Source organism: Curcuma longa, chromosome 11 (assembly GCF_044706935.1).
Source record: "Curcuma longa cultivar G26 ecotype Majalengka, Jawa Barat chromosome 11, ITB_CL_G26_1.1, whole genome shotgun sequence".
Lineage (NCBI taxonomy): Eukaryota > Viridiplantae > Streptophyta > Magnoliopsida > Zingiberales > Zingiberaceae > Curcuma > Curcuma longa.
In genome coordinates this window covers 5,925,391-5,938,973 of record NC_133871.1, presented here as the reverse complement: position 1 = coordinate 5,938,973, position 13,583 = coordinate 5,925,391, and the positions used below count along the sequence as shown (strand labels likewise).

Below are 13,583 nucleotides of genomic sequence, written 5' to 3'. Positions count from 1 at the left end.
AGATTCACGTTAGTTTAAAGCTAGGCAAAACGAGTATAACACTAAAATAAACTTTAATGTAAAATATTATTTTATTATTTTTTAATTCTCACGTCTGACATGACCCATTAAAAATAATAATAATAATAATACTAAAATAAATTTTAATGTAAAATATTGTTTTAATTATTTTTAATTTTATTTATTTATTTTTTATGACCTCCTGCAGTCCTGCTTCGCCCTTATCGCCTCAATCGCTGGTTCGAGCAGCTCAAAAGCCACGGCATCTTCGCCTTCCTCCCGAGTTCCTCACCAATGGCGGCTTCTTTGACCTCCATCGTAACTGATGCTCCTGTGTCTCTTCCTTTGCTTCAATGTCCTGTAGTTACGACTTATCTCTCTCTCTCTCTCTCTTGCAGGCGAGCGTACGCCCAAAAGTTGCGGGTGTTCCGAGCAATGCTTCCCGGCCTCCTCTTCTGAGGCCTTCGAACGCCTACTCGGGCCTGAAATCCTGGACGCGGCCGGAAATTTCGTCTTCCTCCGCTCTCCGATTCGCGCCCGTTTCCCCAAGAATAGCCCGATGCACCATTTCGCCTCGCGCGGAGCTGAAGGTTGGACGATTCGATTGATTAGGGTTTTTCCCTCTGTTGATTCTTAATTTATTGAATCGATTAAGCTCTTTCCCTTTCCCCCCTAGTCTAGTTGCTATTCGAGTATTTAGTCTTTGCTCCTTATTTTGAAGTGAAATGTAGTTTTTTTGTGTTTTCTGACGGGATTTAAGGTGGATGAGCTGCAATCTAAGGTTACCACTAAAGTGTATTTTGACATAAGCATTGGAAACCCGGTTGGGAAGGATGTGGGGAGGATTGAAATTGGGCTGTTTGGTGATGATGTTCCGCAAACGGTCGAAAACTTTCGTGCTCTTTGCACAGGTTGCCATGGTTCTCTGATTTTTTAAAAATCTTTTTCTTTTTGCTTACTTGGTTTGACAGTATTTGCTTGTCGTTTTTGTGCTTTGATCAGGTGAGAAAGGTTTCGGGTACAAGGGATCTTCATTTCATCGTGTAATCAAGGATTTCATGATTCAAGGAGGAGACTTTGACCAGGGAAATGTAGGTGCTTATGATGATTTGCAAGCATGTACTGCATTGGGACGTGTTTATAGTAACAACTTCCCATGAATTTTCTTTTCGTTTTTAAAAGAAAGAATGAAAATAGGCACAAACTGATTGAAATTTTGAAATGAGAAATTCCTGAACCAAAACAAAAAGGTGTAGCACTATCAAATAATCTTTCTCCATATCATGTTATTGAAAGAATTTCAACAATTCATACTAAGCATACAAGATTCATATGAAGATATATAATGAATATCCAGAATAGTAAAAGCAATTTCTAGGTTAAAAAGATAACACCAACTTTGACATATTCTTCAGTTTCATACAAATTACTTGACTGAACTTATTAACATTAGTGAACTTAAATTTTCTATGGTGCATTAGTAGCAGATATATCTACAGAATATACGATGGCTATTGCATAACATCTATCTACTGAAACTCAGAGGGAAGTAAAATATTATATCAATTGCAGTTAGGGAATAAATTGTTTCTATTGTCATTGAATTTTTACAGTATCAAATCTCATCAAGTATTCCTTTTGTATCATCATGTTCAACTGTATTAATGCTCAATAGCATTATAATCTTGGAGCCATTCAATACACTATGGATAGTACTTTGGTGTGTGATTTATTTACGAAGCGCCTAACAAAATTTATGACTCTCTCAAGTTAACATCAATGAGTCCATTTTGGATTGTAATCATGTTTTGGAATGATTTGCTTGGCTGTTATGTGGATGTATACAAAGGAAAATCTTTTTCAGAAAATTGTATTGTTGAATTTCAGGGAACTGGTGGTAAGAGCATTTATGGTCGCACATTTAAAGATGAGAACTTCAAGTGTAAGTTCAACATTGCCAGCTATTTATTGTAACTGTATTATATTGGATAAGAGATGCTTATTTACTGAGGAATTTGCCAGTGGTTCATGTGGGACCCGGAGTGCTTAGTATGGCAAATGCAGGACCTAACACTAATGGAAGTCAGTTCTTCATCTGCACTGTGAAGGTAAAGTTACACTTGAATTAATTCCTGAAATTTGGTCTGGTATTTGCAAATTTTCCATGCATCTTGACATTTAGTCAACTATTGCAGTTAGAATAATGTTTATTTCCTAGAAACTTTAAAAAGGATCTGGTAGAAGCACACTGATTGGTTTACTTGATGTTTTTCTTGTTAAATAAAAAAATTTGAAATTTCATTGGGGTGGTTGCTAAGTCATGCTGTGTTTTATGTTAATTTGAACAGAACTTTAAGGGTTTTTATAATGTACCTATTATAGTAGGAAAATATGAAAGGTTGGATTGCATTGCTTGTGATAAAGTTATGGATGGGGTTTGCTTCTTTTGTTTGGAAGCATGCTTTCAAATATGAAGACAATAAATGTTGGATGGAGGACAAAAGTTGTTTTCTTACCCTATTTCCACTTGTTTCCTGCTTTCAATAACTTTACAATAAATTGGACGTTTGGTTCTTCTGTTTGGAAGCTTGCTTTGAGTTTGTGAGTCCATGAATGATTAACTGGAGGAGGACAGCTTGTTTTCTTTTGATCTTTCCACTTATTTCCGGCCTTCAATATCATCACAATAAATTAGGGTTTGGTTCTTTTGTTTGGAAGCTTGCTTTGAGTTTTAAGTCCATGAATGATGAGGTCATTTATCTTGTTGTAAAAGTAAAAAAGTATTTTTACTTATTATTACATCCTTTTTTTTTCTTATACCTCATGTGCATAACTCGTGCTCATAATACAAGGCTCAGACAATGATTTGATTAAATTTGATGATTAAACTGAACTCTTCTTCATATTATTTTGATTTTCCTTGCAAAAAACTTATTTTCTTTTAAATAACTACAGAAGATATCTCAAATTAAGTATAAGGTTGGATATTATTTGTTGATATTCATCTGCAAATATAAACGTCAAACCATCTCCGGTTGGAACCTCATGAAGATACCTTCGGAAAGATGCTTCCAATGTGGAGAAAACCAGTGACTGGGGATTCTATTTAGTTTTATGAAGTCCCTTTTGTTACTAGAAGTGGAACCACTGTATAGCATCATGCCTTTTAATTGAATGCCCTTAGAAATTGCTACTGGGAATACTTTTGAAAATTCCATTGTAGAGTATTTAATAATATACAATTAGCATTTTGTGGGCGAATGGAGCTCCTTGAAGTACAGGTCTTTAAGGCAAGTTTTCCTAATCTAGCAGAAATTGAGCTAAGAGGGGAACCCTCACTGGTCTGTGTTTTCTTTCTTCTATTTGCATGAGAGTATCACAGTTAACAATGCTGGGGAGGATGACCCAGTCTATAGCTCTACCAGTTGTCACCATTTTCAATGTTCTCAGAAACATGGTCTCTACATTTCTCACACAGTATGTTTGTTTTCACAGTTAATTAACCTAACTGCACCTGTTTATTTGTTGGTTGTGGCCTCAAAATTCTAGTGTGGCAATCTTCTGCATATCTGCTGAGACTACATAAACGAAAGAGCATGAAATGCAGCTCATTCCATGTTGATGAAAGCTAATAAGTTTGATCATTGTGTTAAGTAGTCTATTTTATTCCATTGTTTTATGCCCTTTGCAATGTTGCCTGAACAGTGCACTATGCTTATCTTGGAACAATGCACATCTTTAGTCCTTAACTATATATTGTATCAGTAGATTAGTACCTTCAGATTATTATGCCTTTTTTCCCTCGATGAGTTACGAGGCATCAGCAACATTTTTTAATCTCATTTATAGAACTATTTTCCTGAACTAGATTTCAGACTCCTTTCTTCCTTATGGTGCCATTTATTATGGCCAGTGATTAAGATGCAACTCCTTTTTGTGCAGACGCCATGGTTGGACCAGAGGCATGTTGTTTTTGGCCATGTTCTCAAGGGCATGGACGTGGTGAAGTTGATCGAGTCTCAAGCGACCGATCGTGGAGATCGGCCAAAGATGAGGGTCGTGATCAGCGACTGTGGTGAGCTTCCAGTGGTCTAAAGGAGGACATTTTTTTTCTGACTAAGAGGATCGTCTAGCACTCGAACTTCCAATTTTCTAATTTTCACTGTGGCCTGATCGATTGTGACAAGGTCGACAATATTTGAAGAATGCATTGATTGCTTGCTACTTGTTTTCCAGATTTTAGTTCGATCTGTACGAGCTACATCCAATAATCAGAAAAACGGTTTCATTAAACTGGCTTTTTGTTTGCCTCTGTCACTTCTGTGGGCATTATTGCCACGGTGAAGTCTAGTTTTTGCAGGAGACAACAAGGGGCTTCACCCTGCTTTCCCCTTGAGCAAGGAGCTTCATTCAAGGGCACAACTCAAGAAATATTTTATTGCTTGTTCAGATAAATATGAGGATCAAAGATTGGATGGTTGAAGAGATTCTCAATATCTCATCATTCATCGTCTGTCCAAATCAGACGAAAAATCCAATTGCTTTTCTCCATTCAAATATCAACTTGTGCTTTCTTTTAAAATCATACTCACTTGCAATGTCCAATTCTGAAACCCTAGCTGCTTGCAAATGTAGAACTTATAAATCTTCAAGCCTCAGTGAGCCAATTAAAGGGCAGACAAGTTGGTCATTCAAATGAATAGAAAATAAATAAACAAATGTTTTTGCGAGATTCAGCCAATCCAATCCATTCTCATTCAAATGCATAGAAGAAATAAACAAATCTTATCACTTAATCAATTTATAAAGTAAATAAGTAAAGATATAAATTAAGCATACCAGTATGTTGATATTAATTCATCCCGCTAACTTTTAATAGCGGTTCATTACATGATTAAGGTATATTGTTTCCAATCGTTGAAAGAAGTTAGTACAACCAACTCTGATTGATTGAGCATTATAAATAAAAGAACTCACATTTGGATGATTTTAAGAATGCTTTCACATGCATCATCCATGAAACGATTTTTGAATGCTATGTTGGATTTGGATTTGTTTGTGTAGATGTGAGTGCAAAAACATAAACAGCAGTGTTTATCCTACAGAATAAGTCCTGCAGACCAAGGTGAAAACTTAGGTGTCTCAAAAAAATGCATGGAAATATAGAGTATGTGAAGATAAAAGGAAACAGATGGAGAAGGAATCCTAAGACTTTCAGTCGAAATCAATTAGTCGAGACTGTTTAGACAAGCGATCAGTATGCAAAAGTCAGAATGATGGCCTTCCAAAAAAAACTCTAAATGGAGATTAAAAAAAATAATGATTAGATCACAAGATATGTGAGCAACTCATCTAACCTGACATCCTAAGTCCAAGCCATCATAGAAGAGAGATGGAACTTAAAAGATCAATAAGACTTCAATCTTTAGAAAATTCCACTATGCTTGAATCCACAATTTTTTTTTTCCTTCTCGTGGTGAGCACTATATTTGATTCTGAAGGTTGGTCATACAGATTCAGGATCACTTACCTGACTGTTGTTCATTCAATTGCATACTCACATCTTCCACTACTTCAGTAATGACCTGAAGAAGTTCAACAGGTGTTGCTGCAGGGTCCAATTCAAGGCAGCCCTTCAAAGCATTATGAGCTTCTTCGCCTGTTAGCAGATAAGAAGGAACCCGATGTGAGAAACAGAACATTTCTTCCCTTGCTATCCTCTTAACCTTCATTGGGTCCATGTGCCTATGGAACACTGCTTTGAAACCAGCAACTTTCACCAAAGGCATGACAGCAACACCATATTCTTCTTGATAATCAGCAAGTACTTCCACCATTTCATATTTGTATATCACATCATCAGGTGTAAGCTCATTCCAATCTGGAGACCAATTTCTGTACAAGGCCCAGATATCGCCTTTACAGGGAAGAATTCTAATTATTCCTCTGGGGCCCTTCTCCCATCTAACTCTATGTGAGAATATATTGACTGTGTCACTGATACGATATCGGCCAACCCTGAAATCCCCACATGTCTTTGCATATCCAGAGGCTACCCAGTTAATTGGTCCTAGTTCATGGTTGGACTTAGAAGTGAGGAAACTCATGCGAATACTGAAAGGTCTACGAGACAAAACTTTCTGAACCATTGCATACAGTCTAGGCATACCATCTTCACTATCATATGTAGCCCATACCTGGTCGGCTTCAAAAATCCTTCCCAAGCGATCCTTGTCAAAATCATAGAAATCTGGATCAGGTACATCAATTGATACAGGTCGAGGGACTTTCTCACCTAAATTCATATCATGATCACTAGTCGATTCCTTTACGCTGGAACCATAAGGAAGTGTTAGTCCACATTTATCTCCATCCACTATGCCTCTTTCTCGACCACTTTTCTGCTCTAGTTGTTTTTTTCCTTTCAACTTCTTTACTTTAGATAACTTCCATTCTTTTAGCTTGCTACAAATCGTCACCTTAGCTTTGTTGATCAACATCTCCCGCATATTAGCTTGTGAGAACTCCTTCAAAGAGTTATGTCTGGAAACCATCCTAGATCTAGGAAGGTCAACTGCAACACTACCGTCCCCTTGGACAATGCAAGTGGATATATTTTCGGTCGTACCTCTTCCATGATATTTGATACCTTCATCAGTCTTGTTTCTCTTCTTTTTTGGTCTGCCAACCTTAAAAGCAGGCTGCTCTTGACCAGTAGTATAATTTCCAGAACCATCAGCTGAGCTGTTGACATGAACTTCTGTCTGAACAGGCTGTTCCCTTCGAGCGGCTGCTTCTGCCTTCTCATATTTTCTCCTCATTTTTTCAAATTTCTTTTGGTTTACATAAGCAGTTTGAAATGAAGAATCTGTTGTACTGGCCGTCCCAGTTGATCCTGCGAAAGCGCTCCATTGAAAATTTTGATTATCACAAGACTTAAAATTTGCACCATGCTGGAATTCCAAAGTTCCTGTTCTGTGAAACATTGAGGTACTGGACTCGGAAGGATACCCATTCTTACCAGCGTAGTTATGGTTTGAATTTTGTTGGTGCTGCTTGGTTGGCCAATGAATAGAAGAATCTGCTGCATTGCCAGGAATTCCTATCTCAAGGGCCATGAAGGCTTGGTGACAATTTGGACAGAGAAGATTGTGATTAAGGTATATTCTAAGGTATTCGTACTGCATCCTGCACTGACTGCATGATGTCCAAAATGTGTTCAGATTAACAGAATGAGCTTGAGGGACAGCAGATGGAGCAGCAGTTTTGCTCTTGCGAACCCTTTTGCTAGATGTTGTGGTGTTGGAAAATGAGTAAAAACCATTTGTAGTTGTAGTATTATGAACAGAACTATCACCACGCGGTTGAGAAGCTTTCTTAACAAAACCATTGTCGTTTCTCATCTGATCAAATGCCATTTTCGCGCTCTTATCAGACAACACACTCCAAGCCTCTGAGATGAGTTTGAAAGCACCTTCGGCCCCTATGGACTTGTTTTTGTCAGGGTGGAGCTGTAGTGATAAATGCTTGTAATGTTTCTTCAGTGTCTCTTTGTCCATGGAGGCAGTTGCAGATAGAATCGCATACCAGTCCTTCGCCCCACTGATCTTCTTTTCAGCTGCAAGATAAACGTCCAGAGTGGAAATCATTTGGTTTATGCCTTCAAGTGAAGGAAGGAGACTTTGGGCCTTCAAAGCTGACTTCTTTGCACCCTTGATATCATTGGCATCGAATTTCTTTTCTGCAATGCCCTTCGCCTTGAGGGCCTCCTCCCTGTTACAATCCATACTACGATCTTTCTATGGCTATTCAATCAATGATCATGATTAAGGAACAAAAAAAAAAATAAAATCAAAACAGACAATGTGAAATTCTTGGTGCACTTGTACTATCACCAACACGAAAATCGATCTTCTCCTGCAACATGATCGAATATCATCAATTAAAAAGAAAACAAAGATCTAGGAATTCCAAAGCATTACTACACGCACTGAACCATAGAACACTAGATCTACTTAAAAGGAGAACAAAAAACCCTGGGAAGGAAACGAAATCAGCTCAAACACATTTCAGCTAAGCAAATCAAAGCTAAAACAAACAAGCTAAATGAAGTGAAACAGACAAAAAAAAAAAACTTCTTTGACTGGGTCTTCGTGGTAAAAAAACTAATTTTTTCCCCCAAGATCCCGAGGCTTTCAGAAAAGAAGTAGATGAGCAACTGAAACACTGAACAGCGAAGATTTGAAGAATAACAGAGCTTCTCGAGCCTGAATTAGCAAACAGTGGAAGCGAATTCCCATTCACTATCAAACCTAGAAACCCTAGATGTCCTGATCGCCACTACAGAGCAAACACGGTAGTAAAAGAAAAAGAAAGAAAGGAAAAAAAAAAAAAAAGAAGAGGGGGCAGATAAAATAGTGGATCAAACAAACACAAGACGAGATCAGAAATTAAGGGAAGGAAAGATCACCGAATTGAGAGAAGATCCGAATAAATGGAGGAATTGCTAGATCCGAGCGGACGCCAAAATTTCCTCCCAAATTCTTCAAAAATAATTAAGGGGAAGTTTGAGCACCTTTAGTCAAACAATAAGATTTCCTAAATACCAAAATACTTAATCCACGAAAAAAAATACAAAAAAAGGTGAAAAAAAAGGAGCTAACTCTAACCTAACCTTTCTTATTTATTCTATTCTTCTAATCCTAACTAGGGTTAAACTTTTACCAGTGTGATTTATTCTTTTAATCAATAATAATAGAAACTTAAAAAATATTTAATTAGGGAAAGCTTCACACATTGTTGTGTAGCTGTATTTCATGTATATTTTATTGCTTTAGGTGTTATTCCACCCTAGTTCATCTTTATTGAGCACAAAATAATATAATTTCTTTTTCTTTTCTTAAGATGATAAAAAAAAACAGTCTTTCGAAATATTTGAATATGCCACAGACTTCTCATGATACATTATCGTACAAGTTTTTTAAAATATAAATTGTGCTTCCAATTTATCCGTCAATGGAAAGGCTATCTATCTTCGGGATTAGTCGGATACGATGGTCGTGAGGACCGACCGTGTGAGGTCGTTAAGGTGACGGATTCCATCTTTATGGAGAAGAAAAGGGATTAGTCAGATACGACCTCAGGGTATGGATCAATCCAGCATTTATCGTTAGCCACTGCGCTTCTCCATCTTGTATGGAAAATCTTCAGTTCAGCATAGGAGCGCCGCCTTATCTAATGATAGAAAGAGTAAAGGTCAACGGATAGCATTTTGACTTCTATGTTTGACTTGTTAAGTCAATTTGGTAAGAACGAACGAATGAACGAACGAACACGTACAGCAGATCGTTCGGTGATTCTAGACAATCCGGTAGGCACCTGAAAGATATCACATGCAACTAGTCGAGGCGATCCAACAGTTTGAAGGTGAACCAGAAAAGGATGCATTTTTTCATGAACAAGGTTGGTATGAGCTCTTGAGGTTGAGCAAGATCAGAAAGAAGGTAAGCTATACCTTATTTTCGTCGAAATGGCCGAGTGTTGGGATACCCCAATGAACTATATATTCACTGTCGACGACCCCGATCTTCCTGCTCCTGTCACCCTGTAAAAAACTGTGAACAATTTTCTGAGAACAAGAGTCGACGACTATGGAGAACGAGTACCTGAACACAGTAACCAAGTTTCATGTCCAAGCCCCATGCATGAATGAGGTCATTCTGCAGGATGATTAAAGATTCAGAAATTGGACTACAAAGTAGAAGATTTGTTTAAATGTTATAGAAAATGTGTCGCAGCAAACCTGGATCATATTCCACACACAACGCCAAGAAGTCCTTGAGAATACTGGAGCCATCATTTCAACCCACCTGTAAGACATCGTAGCGAAACGAGGAATCGAAACTAAGCTCGGCGAAGCAACAGAAAGAAGCAGAAGCAAAATCAGAAATTGATCTCTTTGATCTGTTCAAATAGATTAGTTTTTGTAAATTGTCTACAAAGAAACTGTGTTTAGACTTTGTAAAACAAGCTTTTCAATCAATAAAATCTCCTTGATCTGTTCAAATAAACTGATTGGTTGATATAAATTCTCTACAGAAGAAACTATGTACAATTCATGTAAAATATGCTACCAATCAATGAAATTTCCAATAAATTCCACATTCACTATTCTGTTTGCAGATAATAGATATTGGTCAGTAAGGAGTGCAAGAGAACAAAGTAAATTAAAAGGCTAGAGCGATCGAAAAATTGCCAGTCTAATGGAGAATCCAATCTAACCGAGTAGCGAAGAGAAACAAACTCACCCTGTGCATGGAGGTGCAGTACTGTTCTTGAAACAACCTCCACTACCTTTTTGGTTGTAAACTCTTCTGTTAATGCAAAGCACAAAGATCATTGATGCATTCATAAATTTTCCATAACAAAAGAATTTGTTATCGATAAAGAAACCAATTTTTTAGATGCTAGCCAGATTCAACTTATATACCTGTGCACATCTCCTTTCCTTCGACGGACAGTTATTAGATGATGAATTTCTGATTTACTGGTATCCAAAGCAGGTTGTGATATCTCCAGCCCTTCCTTCTCAATAATGGATATATAGCTGTTAAAGTCAAAAGCAATCTGTTTTAACTGATCAATTTAGGTTAACAAATTTACAAACAGCTAAAAAAGTTTGATTCGGCCCACTTGAATGCTAAGAAATTAGATGTTCATACCGTTCAGGATGAAAGTGTTCGACACCAAGATCCTCGTCCCAAAGAAATATGTAAGCATACTCTGCAACTATATCTGGATGCAAGAAACGCTTGGCAAACCACCTGTTACGAGCATTGTCTAAAATATTTATATTCCGAAATAACAAAAGACCTAGCTAATACTCCAATCCAAACAACTGATTGCATAAGCAGTACCATTTAGTTTGATTGATTGCAGATAGATGCAAAGTGCTATCACTCCATTGTAAATCTCTCCATCCGTCGACTATGCCATCATAATGGAAAAGCATTACTGTGAACTTACTTGAAGAGAACTGACAACCATTGCAAAAAGATAAGAAATTAATATATTACGTAAGCAGTACATAAATACATTAAGCAATACATAGACTAAGGCCTATACTGCAATTGAGTACTTGAACTTGAATTATGGGATATGTTGCAATCTGATAACTTGAACTTTGTTTATTGCAATGTCATTGAAGAACTTGCATTAAATTTGACAAAGGCTGACAAAAATGCTGATTGAGATGAGCAATCAGAATTATTTAATCAAAAACACCTTTTATGTATTTTCAAGAAATATTCTCCTCTTTACTTCTCTTTTTCCTCCTTGCAGCTACTACTAGAGAAGGCATTGGCCAATGGCAAGTTTGCCTTGGCCAACATTACCTAAGGAATGATGGCCTCAACAATGGAAGACGCAATGGGTAAGGAGAAGAGGTAGAGAAGATGGACGATGGAACGTTGACTCAAAAAAATAATGATTTTTTATGTTGAGTGGGCTTCCCTTCAGCAAATTGCCGGCAACATGGACATGCTAAATTAGATTAGTTTGATGAAGAATTGAAAGACCTTGAACACTTATGCAAGACCCTATGTGTTATTGCAAAAAAAAAAAAAAAAACTTATTCAACTGCAACATAGGAATAGTTCATATACTATGTAATGCATTTGACAAAGAAAATATATCAATTAGTCACTTATACCTTTTGAACGATTTGATTCACCACTTGTTTCTGTTTAATTCCAACAGCCATAGCTAACAAGCATTTAGATGCTCTTCTATTTCCTTGGTTAGATGCTCTTCTATTTCCTTGGTTAGATGCTCTTTTATGTCCCTGGTTCAGCATAGGTTATCATCATTTCAAGATTACATGCAATGTGGCTATATACAATGAGTAACTACAAATGTTAAAAATTGACATAAAGTAATTCTAAAGATCGGAGTTATAATTGGAAACACAGTTGATATGCTAGAAAATCCAAGGATTATGACACAGGGCAATCATGATTATTGCATCTTTAGCTTCAAGTGATCATAGAAAATTCTGAATCATAGCTTTCTACATCACCTACTTTCTAGTCTGTACAATAAAATTGAATCATTGGCACAATCGAGTGGACCTTTTTCAGTATTAAATATAAATAATGACTCATCAGATGATTCAATTTCAGGCAGCAGTAAGAAGTAGACAATTATCATGCTCTCCAGTTGGAAAAAATACTAGTTACAACTACCTGTTTGTGTGCATAATCAAAACATTTAGGCAATATTTAGTGGCCATAAGTTGGTTTTTTTTTTCATAATGAACAATTCTATATACCTTTGGTCTTGATGATAGTGAAAAATCCTGAATTAGCTGCATTTCAAGGTTTGATGATCTGCTAATTATGCCTTCAGGCAATGATTCACTTCCAGACGGCTTGCATTGTAACTTAAGTAACAAGAAGTATGCAACTAATTAGGACAATTACTGAAGAAAATGTATGTAAATTTGACAAACTTCAGAGGTAAGCCATGAACTTCTAAAGAATTGATAAATGACCTTGCATAAACTACTTCTTGAAGTGTGTAGAAATTCTGCTGTTCCCCATTCTGATGTTATTCTCTACACAGAAATTTCTTCAAAAATAGTAAACTTATATTTTCTTAACTGCTAAAATACTCAGGTGAACTTCAATATTGCTGCTAATGCTTGAGAAACCACGTACTTTCTTATAGTGATTAACTAAAGAAGGACTTCCAACCAGTAGAGCTAAGCCAAAAAATGTAGCCACCAGAAGATATCTACATTTATATGCTCTCTTATTCGTATGATCAGTTAGTAGAAAACCCTGGAAATAAAAATAAAAATAAACAACTCAGTCAACTTCAAGCAATGAATTCATAATGAGCACTCAATGATTTGAGACAAAAGAATATCCTCATAAAAGCTATAGATGTAAAATGTCCTGATCAAATAATCTGACAGAATTATGTAAGAGTTGTCGCAAGACAAATTGCTCTCCCTCATACAGGATAACAGAGTAATCTTGCCTCAAGATACAACAGGATGGTATCAAAAAATGGAGAGGAGAGATATTTGTTCTTGTTCGAAGAGAAACAACAGTCACTTGCAGAATTGGAGATAAAACCTCTTAAAACTAATTAAAATATTAATTACTCCCTAATTGCTTTCCCAAATTGGATTATTCGCTTGCAAATTGCAAGTTTTTTAGTCTTAATCACCTTGGAATGCATGGCTTCTCACCTCAAGCAAACGACAAAAAATGATTTAGCCAAAACTCAAGCTTTGGTCCCGCCCAATCCATCAAATCTCAACTTTTGAGGCACAAAAGTAGGAAAGAAACAGTAGCCTGCTAAACACACTAACAAAAAGGGAAAAGATTCACGCCATAAACGACGAGAGCCTTACGAAATCGCGTAGATTCATCCTCTCTCTACCAAACTCAATAAATATCTTCACAACCGCAAAAACCTGCATCCGAATCAAAGAAGGAAAGGCTTACTAAGCCGAGAAAGAGCAACAAAGTTAGTTAAGCAGCAACAAGACTCAAGTGATTCGCCGCAAAGGCGAG

At 36.8% G+C, this 13,583-nt stretch overlaps 2 protein-coding genes and 1 pseudogene across 2 annotated transcripts; 1 reads left to right on the top strand and 2 right to left on the bottom strand.

Annotated features, from left to right (window-relative positions):
* Positions 1 to 279: 279 nt before the first annotated feature.
* LOC141838053 (photosynthetic NDH subunit of lumenal location 5, chloroplastic-like) lies at positions 280 to 4,293 on the top strand. The gene is made up of 7 exons (XM_074725442.1): positions 280 to 318; positions 399 to 590; positions 761 to 911; positions 1,003 to 1,091; positions 1,888 to 1,942; positions 2,023 to 2,108; positions 3,943 to 4,293. The coding sequence occupies exons 1-7, from the start codon at positions 295 to 297 to the stop codon at positions 4,093 to 4,095; spliced, it is 750 nt and encodes a 249-aa protein (XP_074581543.1). The 5' UTR covers positions 280 to 294; the 3' UTR covers positions 4,096 to 4,293.
* Positions 4,294 to 5,200: 907 nt separating this feature from the next.
* On the bottom strand, positions 5,201 to 8,533 carry LOC141841762 (uncharacterized). Its single transcript, XM_074729956.1, has 2 exons — positions 8,471 to 8,533; positions 5,201 to 7,917 (listed from the first exon to the last, which is right to left on the bottom strand). The coding sequence occupies exon 2, from the start codon at positions 7,785 to 7,787 to the stop codon at positions 5,523 to 5,525; it is 2,265 nt and encodes a 754-aa protein (XP_074586057.1). The 5' UTR covers positions 7,788 to 7,917; positions 8,471 to 8,533; the 3' UTR covers positions 5,201 to 5,522.
* Positions 8,534 to 9,123: 590 nt separating this feature from the next.
* Positions 9,124 to 13,245, bottom strand: LOC141837025 (uncharacterized; annotated as a pseudogene).
* Positions 13,246 to 13,583: the final 338 nt, after the last annotated feature.